A 15,002-nucleotide genomic window follows, 5' to 3' on the forward strand; every position below is an offset into this window, starting at 1 on the left:
GTAAATAATTGCCAAATAGTAATAAGAATACAATTGATGATTAAAATAAGCTAACTTTCGATAGTCAATCAAATTTTAGGAACTTAAAATGTGATATAATTTTATAAATATTTATTTAATTAAAATAATATAAATAATTATGAAGCTTTGGGAAATTTTGATTTAAAAATATCTGCTTTTAAGGTCTTACTTTTCTTTTGAATGACCATTTTGATGTATTTAATGTTTGAATTTTAGATTTAAATTAAATAATAAAATATTTTTGAAAAACTAGGATCGAGGGGTGAAAGAAGATGAACTTCAGAGTATATTAAATTACCTACTTACAATGCATGAGGTAAGACACATAATCTATTTTAATCATTTTATTAAAAGTTTTAGAATACAATTTTTATTAAATAAATATTGGTGATCCTTATTATGCAGGATGAAAATATTCATGATGTGTTACAATTACTAGTGGCTTTAATGTCAGAACACCCAGCCTCAATGATACCAGCATTTGATCAAAGGAATGGAATAAGGTATGCTTATGGTGCTATTATTAGAATTTAATGGAGCACAATTTTGCATCCTAGAATATCTTATATTGTATAAATGTCCAAATATGAAAAAATCTTACACATGAGAAGGAAAAAAATGGAGAAAGCTGCTGTTAATCCTCTAATACTCAAGGAAACTGATAAAGGGTATAGAAAATGTTCTCAGGAATCAAGACAAGTGATTTAAGTGGTTTTTGTTGTAATAAAGACATTTCAAATAATATGAGAAGCTGATTTTTTTTGAAACAGGGCAATAAAGAGTGTGATATGTTCTAGAAAAAAATACAGTGCAAGAGATTTATATGATATTTGGCACAAGAAAGTGATAGAAGCTAGATTTGTGAGGCCCATATCATGCTAATGAGTTTAGATTTTTTTCCGTTGGTGATGAACTTTGAAGAATTTTGAATGGAGAAATGATGTATTAATATTGCCATTTTGTTAGATTAATAGTAATGTGAAACATGAATTAGAGAAGAAGAGGACTGTTATAATGACATCAAAGAGAGATTATTTTATTTATTAGTATCAAGATGGTGACCTGAAACAGTGACAGTGCAGGGAGAATAATAGACTAGAAACATGTTTTGGAATAAGAGGTCCAAACCAAAAAAGTCTGAAAACTAACTTTAGTTATGATGATTATAAAGAAACTGGGTAAATGTGTGAAACAGTTTCTGGAGTAATAGTCTCATGAACTTAAACCTGTAATTTATTCTCTTGGGGATTTTCTCTTTTAATTTTTCTGGAGTTAATGAGATGAGCTAAAAAAATCTAGGTTTTACCATGTGCAACTCAATAAACTTCCACAGCTTTTTTGAGGAACAAAACTTATTAAAAAGGGTTTACAAATGACATTAATAACTGCCAAATAATTTTTTGTGCTTCCTTTACATGGCCATTTACATCAGCAAATAACAACTTTCTGGACTTTAAAAAGCTTTACAGTTGAAGAAGCAGTCATTTCATGGTTTTATGTGGATATCTAATTGAAGCTTATAGGGTTCCTAATCTATTTGATGAAGGAAATTAGTGATTCTTTTCTCACTTTAGGTCAATTTAAAACTGTTATACTTAACTGATTTTATTATATTAGCAAGTTTATTCCACCTAATATAATTGTGATTATATTCATTTTTTCTGAACTTTATCGACTAGTTTCTTACAAGTTACTGACCTTACAACTTTCTTTATTATCTTACCTCATCTATTATGTGAGTCAGTTGAAGTTATATGCCTCATCCCCTGTAGAGGATACCCAACATAGATTGTACAATATGGTGAAAAACAGAAAACAAATTCCGAATTAGTTTGACACATTGGGTATCTGATCTTAAACAGAAGACGATATTTTGTAAGATCTTTAGGATTTGAATAGAATTTTCAATAATGGTATAAAATGATTCATTAAAGAAATTCATTAAAGAAAATAAATAGGCCTTGTGGCTCTTAGTTAACCACTAGTTGAAAATGTCAGACTGGTACCAGTATATCAAAAACAACACAAATATAGAAATTGCCTTAGTTTGCTAATTTGTTTTTTCCCCTTCAAAAAAATGTGGAAATATTTGGCTCATAATAATATAAACATGGAAATAATAGGGTTTATTAGATAGAAAAATACGAAAATGTTTAAGCAATTCAAATACTGTGTTCTAGAAAGCAAGCACTAAGGCATAACACCTGTACAGTATATGAAATATTTGGGGGGAGAATTTTGATCAATTATATATAATTCATGTATACTAAGAATTGAACAAAAATAAACAATTTAATTTTGGTTATTTTTGTGGAGCTGGGGCTCAAACACAGAGCCTTACACATGGTAAACAAGTACTCTTTGTCAATGAGCTACACCCCCAGCCCTAATTCTGATATTATTTTAAGTGTACTTAAGGAAGCCCTTGTGATAGTACAACACTGAACTGAGCAGCTAAAATTTTGCTACTTTTATATCTGTAAATCATCAGTGCAAAGAACAGATAATGACCCGTGTTGCATAGCTTAGTCAGTTTCTGGCTGGATATAGTAAACCTCAGAAGACAAATTGGGATTATTATTAATACATTTGTATTACAAGTAAACATTAACTGATTTGTCACTACATTTCTTATTCATCTTGTATCATAGTTCTATTTGTGTAGAAGTATAATAGCCCTAGACATGACATGTTCCAGTGGTATTCCTAACTTCTGTTGACCCAAAGAGTCTTAACACTGTTTGCTTCCTCCTATTCAAAGCTATTCATGGGAAAGAGGAATTCTATAGGAACTTTCCTTTCTATATCTGAATGTAAGCCAAAATCTTCAGTTCTCAAAATAACTTTTTCCATTTGATGTTTTTTCTTATGATTTCCCATGTATTTCTTTTTTATATGTATGATTTTCCTTTTTCCAACTTTGTCTCTTTTCATTATAGATCTTGGTTTCTTAAAATTCTGAAAATAGATTTCCATGTAAATGTAGATTTATGGAAGTGGGATTTGAAAACAGTCATCTTCCACAGGAAATAATCACTCTAGAGTTAACCTCCCTTCATAGTTTATTCTTTAACAGATGAAACACCCCCGCTCAAATGGCAAGGAGAGGCAAAGTCAACAACATCTTTTTTTCAATAGTATAATCTACTGGTAAAAGTAAAACAAATAGCATTAACTTTATCCCATTTGTTCCTATTTATTAATGTTACTAAAGTGATGTGAAAATTATATTGTCTTCTCTTGACAGCTTTTTATTTCAGCCTAGAATTCTTTACCTTCAGAATATACCATAGTGTTGTACTTTCGAAAAGATACTTAATGAAGTTTTAGTATATGTGCTGCCGAAGCAAGCACAATACTTAATGAAGTTTGAGTACACTCTAGTTTTTTATTTGCCTTTGCTACCCCAAAGAACTTTCTTAAGTTCTAGAATTACACATGTAGAGTTACCATTAGTCCTTTGTTACGTGACAAAAAAATGGAATAATTTTTTTATTTTTTAGCAGAAAAGCAATAAAATTTCTCAAACACATATAAATTGAAGAGCCTAGCAGACTAAATATTCTGAGACCTCTTTTCAGATTCTTAGACAATAGAAATATAGTAAGTGCTAAGTGTCTGTCCTTGATGTCTTTAACTGTGATGCATATTAAGGCTATCAAGTTCAAATTCTGTGGGCAAGTCTAAGATATGTGCCCTACCCATGTATTTTAAAAATGAAATATTTTGTTCATTGTTCTGAGAGGCAATACTTACATTCACATTGCCTTTTTGAGTGTATATTTGAAGACGCCTGAACCAACAGTGCTGTATGCATGACTTCAACCAACAGTAGTACCTGCATGACTGTCCCATTGCATGGCACTGGACAGTGCCATTTGATCGTACAATCCACCCTATGGAACAGCCATGTAGGTACCACCAGTAATACAAGTAACCTGGTGGACAGTTACACATGTATGATCTCGTCACGAACATTTTAAAGAAAAATGAAATGTGTTAGCTTTTAATCTTCAAAAGAATTATAAAAATACTCAGATATTTTTTATTTTATGTATTTGTAATTTTTAAAAAGTATTTGGTAGTTAGTTTTGTTGTAATATTAATAAGTGCTTATGAGATAATTCATGTATTTGTAGGGTGATCTACAAATTATTGGCTTCTAAAAGCGAAAGTATCTGGGTTCAAGCTCTGAAGGTTCTGGGATATTTTCTGAAGCATTTAGGTCACAAGTAAGTTGATATTTTTCATAATAAATTTTAGAAATATCTACTCAAACTTGTTTTTATGAGCTTTGTCTAAAGTAACATAAGATTTGACTGGAATAATCAAATAGTTGAAATATGGTAAAAGTTGTAAGAATGTTTTATACAGTAATGTTTTATTAATAGAAGATTATAGAACAAAAATCACCATTTAGGTAATATAGTATATTTCTGCTTTCTTCCTGTAATGGAAATTTTATCTTAAGAATATAATAAAATATTTTTTTCAAAATAAAGAAAAAATATGGATATGACTTTTATAAAAATTTTCTTGACACAGGGAATACCATGTATCCTGAGGTTTCTCTGAGAATTGATGTTAAATGTATATGCTTTATCAGTATTTTATTGTTTGTATTTTTTTCTAACAATGGGCTTGTTGATTATGTTTGTGTTCTGAAGATCCTAGAATACTTCATTTCTTTCTCCTAAATTCAGAATTTCAATACTTTAAAAAAATACCTTCTCTATAAGCAACAACTGTGGATTTAATGTTTGCAGTTCATACTTTGTTGTCTAGTGCATGAATATTGTTTTATAAATTAATTTTCTTTACAAATGAACCGAAGGAAGTCATGTTATTATTTAGTATTACTAGATAGGGTTCCTCACAGAACCTCTGTGTTGCCAGTTCTTTCTGGTGCATACATTTACAAAGTGTTGTTAGTAATACTGATGAAAACTATGCCAAATTCTGATCAGCCATATCTGACATGCTGCATATCTGGAAGCTTGAAATATAATTTATTTTGCTAACAATAAATAGTTAAGTAAGAGAGAATGGAGATATGATAGTTTTAGGGGATTGTTGAGATAAAACCTGGAATGCAGAAACAGGTTATATATGAGAAACTGTAAGCAACATACCAGGTGCTAAAGTGCCAGGAATGAGAAGAGGATACACAGTTACTATCAGAGTGTAAGGATCACTCATTTATCTTTGGTTAAAAAGAAAAAATAGACTTGGATAAATGATTTTAGTCCTAGATGAACCTTAAAATATATGCATATTAAAAATACCAGGAAACATACTTTGAAATATAGAAAAGACTGAAAACTCACAGCTAGTGCACAATTTTTAAAATGATAGGCAATTTCCTATATAAACATGGGTGATTAAGATAACCACTTTGGGCCGGGGATTTAGCTCAGTGGTTCCACTGCCTGCCTCTCAAGCTAAGGACCCGAGTTCGATCCCCAGTACCAAAAAAAAAAAAGAGAACCACTTTGTCTTTTTTCTGTAAAATTCATAAATAATGTAATATGAAGTAAAAAATAAAATCACTAATACAGTTACAAAATTGATACCATCCTTGAATATCAAAATATGAGTAGCAGTTGCTTAAAGCCTCTGACATTATATAAAGTTGAATACCCATGAATAAAAATAGAAAAATACAAGGAGAATAGCAAAATGATAAAATGGTAACAAATCTCAAAATGTATCAATGAAATCATAAGATTAAAAGCTCAGTATAAAATCCAAATATAAATCCAATGTATCAAAATAGTTCTGAATTTATTTTCTAAGTACTTAGCTACACAGTGAATAAGTCCAAATTATTTCTACCAATATGATTATAAATATTAAATGCAGTAATCAAAAGTAACATGTAAAATAAGCATATATAGATTGATGGTTAATTAATAGATATAATTGATTAATAAAATATATGTAGGATCCTGGTTAGCTGCATATTTTCGGGGTGATCTTGGAAAGATCTTTGAACCTTAGATTTTACTTTAATAAAGAGCAAAATGGTAGTGCTACCTCATAGAGTTCTAAGAATAAATGAGATACTTGTAGAATGTATTTATAGTTAATAGTCATGTGATCATTTGAATAGTTATCAAAAAAGTACTGTCATAGGTAGAATTTATTTCTTTAGTATGATTAGTTATCTGAAATAGCTGGCATCAAATATAAATATGAAATACTACCAACATTCATGTCAACAATGAGATAATTTAATCATTGACATTAATTGTTCAAGAATTTAAATAGAAATAATATATTGTTATTAGACAGTAAGAGATCTGTATCATTATTTTTAGATTATTTGATTGTGTACCTAAAAGTCAAAGAGAATCATCTTTAAAATAGTTGAAAAATGAGATCTCATCAAGCTCAGCATCTCTTTTGTACAGGGAGAAATGGTGTTTGTCTGGTAGTAAATCTGACTTGGTCTGTGGATAAAAGTAAACTGAAGTCTGGATTGGTCCCATTTAACAGTTAGCATTTAATTTCTACCAAGAACAGTGGTACTTTGATTCATGAATGCTTTTGTTTGCAAACAATTTGGTTTGTAAACAAATGTTGGCAAAATTTTGAGTTTTTTTGCAAACCCTCTATCTGGTTGCAAATATGACTGTGACCATCTTTCTCACACAAACACAAATATGGCCATCTTTTCCAAAATTGTAGAATAAATTAAGTGCATGAACTGAGGTACCACTGTACCTAGAATACGAGCTGTGCAATAATCCATAAACTTTGTTACCTGAAAGTCTTAGTTACTTTTCTTGTTGCTGAGAAAAAATACTGGACAAAGTTAAAGGAGAAAAGATTTATTATAGTTAACAATTTTTAAAGGTTTCAGTCCATAGCTTGCTCCAACATAGGGTGACATGGCAGGGGGACATCACAGAGGAGAAATAATCCATGGTAAGTTGGCAGGAGACAGTGAAGCAGCAAGCCTAGCTCTCTTTTATCCCATCCGGGCTATAGTCCTTTTGATTGGTGCCACTCATACCCAAGGGGAGGCATGTGACATCCTGTTCACACAATCTAATCCAAACACCTTCAGAACTCCTCACCTATGACCACATGAAGTTTGAGGGGGACATCTAGATAAAAGCTATTACTCTGAAATAGAGATAGGCTGGACATTTTATTAAAAGTATGTTGTTTATGTCAGGTAACATGTCTAATTTATTCCATACTCTAAATACTTTAGTCTTTCTCCCTCCACATCAGACACACTTTCCTAGAATAGTGAAGAATAGTGTATTTTTCACTATTGATGAAAGTTAATGTCACTAGCTACATATAATGCTGATAACATGTATTTTTTGATGTTATATGATGAGAAAAGCATTCACTTCTGTGGCATTCCTCTAGCCCCAAGTAACTGATTCAGTGACAAGGAAACTTTGTATATCCCCAAATTGAGGGACAGTCTACAGAATATCTGACCTGTGCTCTTCAAAACTGTCAGTGATGTGAAAAACAAAAACATTCAAAACTAACAGAGACCAGTAGAGTAAAGGAGACGTGAGTACTGAATGAAAGATGAAGTTGCAGATTGGATCCTGAACAGAAATGAGACATTAATGAAAAAGTGGTAAGTCCATCCCACGCTCTCTAAACTGGGAGCAGCCAGGTGAGACAAGCAGCTTGAAGCTCTGCTGTCCTGGGCCCCACCCACACCACAGTGAGGTCCCAGGGGTGTCTTGCAGCCCCACCCCAATCCAACACTCTCTAAGCTTCGACTGGCGAGGTGAGACAAGCAGCTTGAAGCTCTGCAGCTGTCCCGGGCCCTGCCCATGGCACTGTGAGGTCCACTTAGCCTCACAGGCGGCCCCAAGGCCCAGTCTTCCACCCACTACCCCCATGCACCTCTGGCCTTCTGGCTTTTTTGCTACCTGGTCCCACACTACAGAGGCAGAGGAGATTATAATGACCCTTGTCCTGAGCACCACAAGATAGACCAGAAGTTAGTAACAGAGGGCTTCTCAGGCTCCTGGATGAAAACTGAAGCTCAGTGGAAAAGTAAAGAGAATCTCTACAATAAAGGCACATCAGACCACTGTACTTGGTCTGCTGCTGGCTTGCTGAGACTCATTGACTGATATATACACATGGATTCCTACGTTGCCTACTATGACAGCAGAGACATACCCTGAAGGAGGTCCATAATTTCTATTGCTATTTGAAAAAAAGAAAAAAAGAATTTTTTTCTCTTATTTTTAATTCTTAATTTTTACTTTTTTTCTACTCTGCAAAGCTTTGCTTTTCTTTCTTTTCCTTCTGTTATCTTTTCTTTCTTTCTCACTCATTCTCTTGCTGTCCCACACTGTTCCTCATCTCCCCATTTGTTCCTTTCAGGACTGAATTTGGATTTCTCCTTTATTGTTTTTTTTTCTTCTCTTTTTCCTTCTCTTGATTATCATTAGGTTTAAAGGAAAGTAAATTTGGTATCTAGCCTCCCTGTTGCTGTTAGGTGATTCCATTCATATCTTTGTTCTTTCATTCTGCCTTTTTCTCTTGGCTTTAACAACTTCTTACAGTTCGTGTGATCTTTCTGTGTCTTCTGGCCTCACTGCTAATCTTACCTGTTCTTTCTACCTGTCCCTCCCTCCCCAACTCCTTTTAACTCCCCACCCCGAAGGGAAAAGATGCTATGTTGAAGAGTTTATTCATTATAAACTTAGGTTGGGTTGGTCCTCGGTTTTAATTTAACTCACATAATTAAAAGTGATAGATTAATAACTACCACAAATTGTCATTTTCTAAGCTGTGCTTGATGCTATGGTATTGCTGACTATGTCATTTGGGCTAACATATTGTGATTGATCTAATTAGTTTTCATTCCTGGTATAAGGAAAATAAAATAGCCTCAGAGTCATTAGAGTCTCAAAACCCAAACACAAGCTATATCTGGAAGACACCTCTGAAAAGCAATCATTCCACAAGGGTTAATCATTCCACAAGGGTTTTAAACACAAGCAACAGAGATACCTACATTAAGCAATTTTGAAATATCAACCCAGGAATTAAACCAAGGACGGTGCCAAAAACAAAAATGAGAAGACACTTAAGCAAGGCACAAACACAGGCTTCCATGCCACAAAAAGGAAATTCTGGGGTAAATGAGGTGGAAAAGTCTGATAAGCAACCACTTGGACACCCTGAACTGATAGCACAGGGAGTAACAAAGCAGATGCATGAGGCTCTAGAAAAATTCAAAACAGAAATAATCTCCCAGATAAATACAGACATGGTGAGCAGAGTGAAAGGCATGATTAGAATCTCTAGAGCAGAAACAGATAAGAAAATAGATGAGATTAGAAACATGCTGGAAGCCATGAAGGCCCAGCATAAGAAAGAAATGGAAAACATGATCATCCAACATAAGAAAGTAATGAAATCCATGAAATAGATTCAGACAGATATTCAGGAGATTAGAAACTCCATTGAAAGCATGCAGAGCAGAATAAGAGAATCTGAAGACAGAATATCGGATATAGAAGACAGGATTGCGGTTAAGGACCATGAAAACAGAGATTTCTTAAAGATAGTAAGGGACCATGAGAAATCAATCCAACAGCTGCTAGATGATGCAAAGAAGAATAACATAAGACTCATAGGAGTCCACAAAAAAACAGGAGAAAGTACAATTGACATAAAAAAACTGTTTACAGAAGTAATAGTAGAAAACTTCCCAGACAGAGGTAGAGAATTGAATGTACAGATAAGTGAGGCATATAGAACTCCAACCAGCCATGACCAAAAAAAAATCTACACCTAGACATATAATAGTCAAGAACCCAGAAACCCAACAGAAGAACAAAATTCTACAGCCAGTTAGAGAAAAGAAACAAATCAACTACAAAGGAAGGCTCATCAGAATCACAGCAGATTTTTCAACACAAACCCTCAAATCAAGGAGAGCCTGGAGTGAAGTATTTCAAGCCCTAAAAGAAAATAACTTCCAACCTAGACTGTTGTATCCAGCAAAATTATCTTTCAAAATTGATGGGGAAATTAGATACTTTCATGACAAAGAACACCTGAGAAATTTCATGAACACCAAACCAGCACGCCAAAGAATTTTAAGCAATATCCTAGAAAAAGACAAGTTCACAACTCCATGAGGGCCAGCAGAGTGAAGGCACCATGCAAGGTAAGACACTAAAGTGAAAGGGGGGAAAATAAATAAAAGAGCCAACAACAGTAAAACATCATGACAAGGATGAGTCAATACCTCTCAATTATAACTGTCAATATTAATGGCCTCAATTCACCAATCAAAAGAAATAGACTGACAGAATGGATTAAGAAGCAAAACCCAGTAATATGCTGTATACAAGAAACACACCTAACTCAAAAGGAAATCCATAGACTGAAAGTAAAAGGATGGTAAGCAGTTCTCAACGCGATCAAAACCCAGAAAAAAGCAGGGGTAGCAATCTTATTTGCAGACAAAGTAGATTTCAAACCAAAACTAATTAAGAGAGACAAAGATGGTCACTACATCCTTGTGAAGGGAACAATCAAAGAGGAAGAGATGACAATCCTAAATATATATGCACCAAATACGAATGCCCCCAACTATACAAAACAAATATTAATGGACAAGAAAAACCAAATAAGCACTGATACAATTGTAGGGGGGACCTCAACACCCCTCTGTCACAAATAGACAGATCAAGTAGAAAAAAAATTAACAATGAAATTCTAGAACTGAAACAAGCTATTGAACAAATGGACTTAATAGATGCTTACAGAGTGTTCCACCCCACAAAATCAGAATACACATTCTTTTCAGCTGTACACGGGTCATTCGCAAAAAGAGATCACATGCCAACTCATAGGACATATCTAAGTAAAGGTACAAGAATCAAAGTTATCCCCTGTATATTATCAGACCATAGTGCAATACAATTGGAGATCAATAACGTAAACCGCAAAACTCCCACAAACACATGGACATTGAACAACACCCTCCTGAACAACCAGTGGGTGACAGAGGAAATTAAAGAAAAAATTAGACAGTTTCTACAAGTAAATGATAATGCCAGTACAGCATACAGGAATCTGTGGGGCACAATGAAAGCAATTCTACATGGCAAATTCATAGCAGTGAATGCCCATATTAGGACAACAGAGAGAACTCAGTTAAATAACTTAATGCATAATCTCAAGCTCCTAGAAAAAAAAGAGCATAACAAACCCAAAGCTCGTACAAGAAAGGAAATGATAAAAATCTGAGCAGAAATCAATGCAATGGAGACTTAAGAGAATGATACAAAAAAAATCAATAAATCTAAGAGTTGGTTTTTTGAAAGAATAAATAAAATTGCTAAACCTTTAGCCAACCTTATCAAAAAAGGAAAGAAAAGGCGCAAATCCATGCAATTAAGAATGAAAAAGGTAAAGCCACAACAAATCCAGCAGAAATCCAGAGAATCGTCAGTATCTACTTTGAGAACCTGTACTCTAATAAAATGGAAAACACAGAAGAAATGGACAGATTCCTAGATACATACAAATTGCCAAAATTAAATGAAGATATAGAAATTCTAAACACCTCAATAACAATGAGTGAAATTGAAAATGTAATAAAAAACTTACCAATAAAGAAAAGCCCAAGTCCTGATGGCTGCACTGCTGAATTCTACAAGACATTTAAAGAAGAACTATCACCATTACTCTTTAAACTCATCAAAGAAATTGAAAGGGAAGCAACGATTCCAAATTCATTCCTGGAAGCAAGTGTTACTTTGGTCCCCAAACCAGGGAAAGACCCAACTTAAAAAGAGAACTACAGACCAATCTCCCTAATGAACATAGATGCAGAAATCCTCAACAAGATACTGGCAAATGGAATACAGAGGGTCATCAAGAAGATCATACACCCTAAGTCGGATTTATCCCATTGATGCAAGGATGGTTCAACATCCGTAAATCAATAAATGTAATACACTATATTAACAGAGTCAAGGAAAAAACCACATGATCTCAATAGATGCAGAAAAAGCATTTGACAAAATCCAACACCCATTCGTGATAAAAACACTACAGAAAATTGGAAAATTGGAATAGAAGGTCTTTATCTCAGCCTAATTAAGGCTTTCTATGAAAAACCAACAGCCAGGATCATACTATATGGTCAAAAGCTGAAAACTTTCACGCTAAAATCAGGAACAAGACAAGGATGCCCACTATCACCACTCCTGTTCAATATTGTTCTGGAAACATTAGCCATAGTAATTATAAAAGAGAAAGAAATAAAAGGAATAAAGATAGGAACGGAAGAAGTGAAACTGTCATTATTTGCTGATGATATGATACTTTACATGGAAGATCCAAAAAACTCAGTCAAAATTCTTCTAGACCTAATTGACAGATTCAGTAGTCCCTGGATACAAGGTCAACACTCAAAAAACAATAGCCTTCTTATATGCAAATAGCAGACCCATTGAGAGAGAAATTCGGGAAATAATTCCTTTTACCATAGCATCTAAAAAAATGAAATATCTAGGAATCAACCTAACAAAGTAATCAAAAGACCTCTACACAGAAAACTACAGCTCTCTGAAAAAGGAGATCGAAGAGGATATAAGAAAATGGAAAGATATCCCTTGTTCCTGGGTAGGAAGAACCAATATAGTGAATGTGGCCATACTTCCATAAGTACTCTATAGATTCAATGTAATGCCGATTGAAATTCCAACAATATACTTCACAGAACTAGAGAAAACAATCCAAAAATTCATTTGGAAGCAGAAGAGACCTAGAATAACAAAATAAATTCTAGGCAACAGAGACATGGCTGACGGTATCACAAGCCCTAACTTGAAACTATACTACAAAGCTACTGTGATAAAAACAGCATGGTACTGGCAAAGAAACAGACCTGAAGATCAGTGGAATAGATTAGAAGACGCAGAAACAACTCCAGACATCCTCAGCCACCTCACCTTTGACAAAGGAGCCAACTACCCTCATTGGAGGAAAGATAGCCTATTTAATAAATGGTGTTGGAAAAACTGGATTTCAACTTGCCAAAGATTAAAACTAGACCCATACCTATCACCGTGCACTAAACTAAGATTGAAGTGCATTAATTATCTAAATATTAAGTCAGAATCACTAAACTTGCTGGAAAATAAGTTAGGTAAAACTCTTTTTGTTGGGTTCTCCCTCTTTACATTTAATTTCTTGTCATGCCAGATGGGTTCATTCTGCCTTGCTTCCTGGGGTTGTGATCCTCAATGTCTGCTCCTAGGATATTGTGTAAAATTCTTTGGAGTGCTGGTTTGGCATTCACAAAGTTCCTAAGGTGCTCTTTGTCATGAAAGTATCTTATTTCTCCATCCATTTTGAAAGATAGTTTTGCAGGGTACATCAATCTGGGTTGGAGGGTGTTTTCTTTTAGGGCTTGGAATATGTCACTCCAAGCTCTTCTTGCCTTGATGGTTTGTGTTGAGAAGTCTGCTGTGATTCTGATGGGCTTTCCTTTGTATGTTATTTGTTTCTTTTCTCTGACTGCTTGGAGAACTTTGTTATTCTGTTGTGTTTCTGGAATCTTAACAATTATATGCCTATGTGTAGATTTTTTTTTGATCAAGGCTATTTGGAGTCTTAAATGCCTCACTTGTCTGTAGGTCAAGCTCTTTTCCCCTGCTTGGGAAGTTTTCTGCCATTATTTCTGTGAAGAGATTTTTTATGTCATCTGCACGCTTTCCTGTTTCTTCATTGACTCCAATCAGTCTTATGTTATTCTTCTTTGCATCATCTAGCAGTTGCTGGATTGATTTCTCATGTTCCCTTATAATTTTGAAGCAATTTTTTTTTCCTGGTCACTAATTGCAATCTTATCTTCTATATCTGAAATTCTGTTCTCACATTGGCTCATTCTGCTGTGTAGACTTTCAGTGGAATTTTTCATGTCCGGGAAATCTATTTGCATCTGTTTTATGGATTCCATTTGTTTCTTATGTTGGGATTCCATCATGTTCCTGAGCTCCTCTCTAGATTTATTAATCATGTCTTTGACTAGGGGCACAATTTCTCCTGTTATCTAAGAAATTATTTCTAATTTTGTTTTTTCCAGATCCCCTTTTGTTGCCAGTTCTGTGGGTCCAGGTGGTTGAGTGTCAGAGTGTTCCATCTCATTTCCCTTTGGGGTTGCTGTAGGTGATCTGGAAGGTTGGTTTTGAGACTTATTTACGTATTTTCTCATTTCGACTGCGGCGGGGGCGCTGTTAGCGCCTGCTTGGATTACCTCCTCTGAGCTGGATGAGGTGGGACAGGGGCCGGGAGCAGCGGTAGGGATGGTGACCCAAAAGCCTTTTCCTGTGGGCTGGGAGCAGCCGGAGAGATGGTGGCCGGGAAGCCCCTTCCTCTGGACCAGGAGCAGTGGGATGGCGGCTCAGAAGCCCCTCCCTCTGGGCAGGGTGTAGCGGGACTCAGTAGCTTGGTCTGGTGGTCTGGTGTCCTCTGCGTCTTTGTAGTGTGGAACCAGGTGGCTGCCTGTCTGCAGCAGGGTGATTTGGTGTCTTCCGCGTGACTCAGGACCTTGGTAGGGCGTGCACAGACTTTCCTCTGTGCAGTGGGCTGATTAGGGGTGTTCCGTGCAACTCAGGACCTCGGTAGGGCGTGCACAGACCTGCCTGTCTGCAGCAGGGTGATTCGGCATCTTCTGCGCGACTGAAGTTAGGTAGAACTCTTGATGACATTGGCATAGGAAAAGATTTTATGAACAAATCTTCAGTAGCACCAGAGCTAGCACAAAGAATCAACAAGTGGGATCTCATCATATTAAAAAGCTTTCTGCACTGTAAGAGAAACTGCCAGTAGAGCTAAGAGACAACCAACAATGTGGGAAGAAATATTTAGCAGCTGTACCTCAGACAAAGGTCTGAATATTAGATTATAATCTATCTAGATATTATATATCTAGAATATATAAAGAATTGAAAAAAATC

The 15,002-nt window shown here is 34.9% G+C and overlaps 1 protein-coding gene across 7 annotated transcripts in view; it reads left to right on the forward strand.

The window, feature by feature from the left end:
* Nbea (neurobeachin) overlaps window positions 1-15,002 on the forward strand; it is a 702,149-nt gene that overhangs the window by 183,730 nt on the left and 503,417 nt on the right. For all 7 annotated transcript variants that reach the window (XM_004854743.3, XM_087199596.1, XM_013075842.3 and 4 more), the window contains 3 exons: window positions 275-337; window positions 427-524; window positions 4,161-4,253. In XM_004854743.3, coding sequence (XP_004854800.1) covers window positions 275-337; window positions 427-524; window positions 4,161-4,253 — 254 coding nt within the window. The remainder of the gene's footprint in view (window positions 1-274; window positions 338-426; window positions 525-4,160; window positions 4,254-15,002) is intronic.

Source organism: Heterocephalus glaber, unplaced genomic scaffold (assembly GCF_053883595.1).
Source record: "Heterocephalus glaber isolate CG9 unplaced genomic scaffold, H.glaber_assembly_v1.0 deba00001720, whole genome shotgun sequence".
NCBI lineage: Eukaryota > Metazoa > Chordata > Mammalia > Rodentia > Bathyergidae > Heterocephalus > Heterocephalus glaber.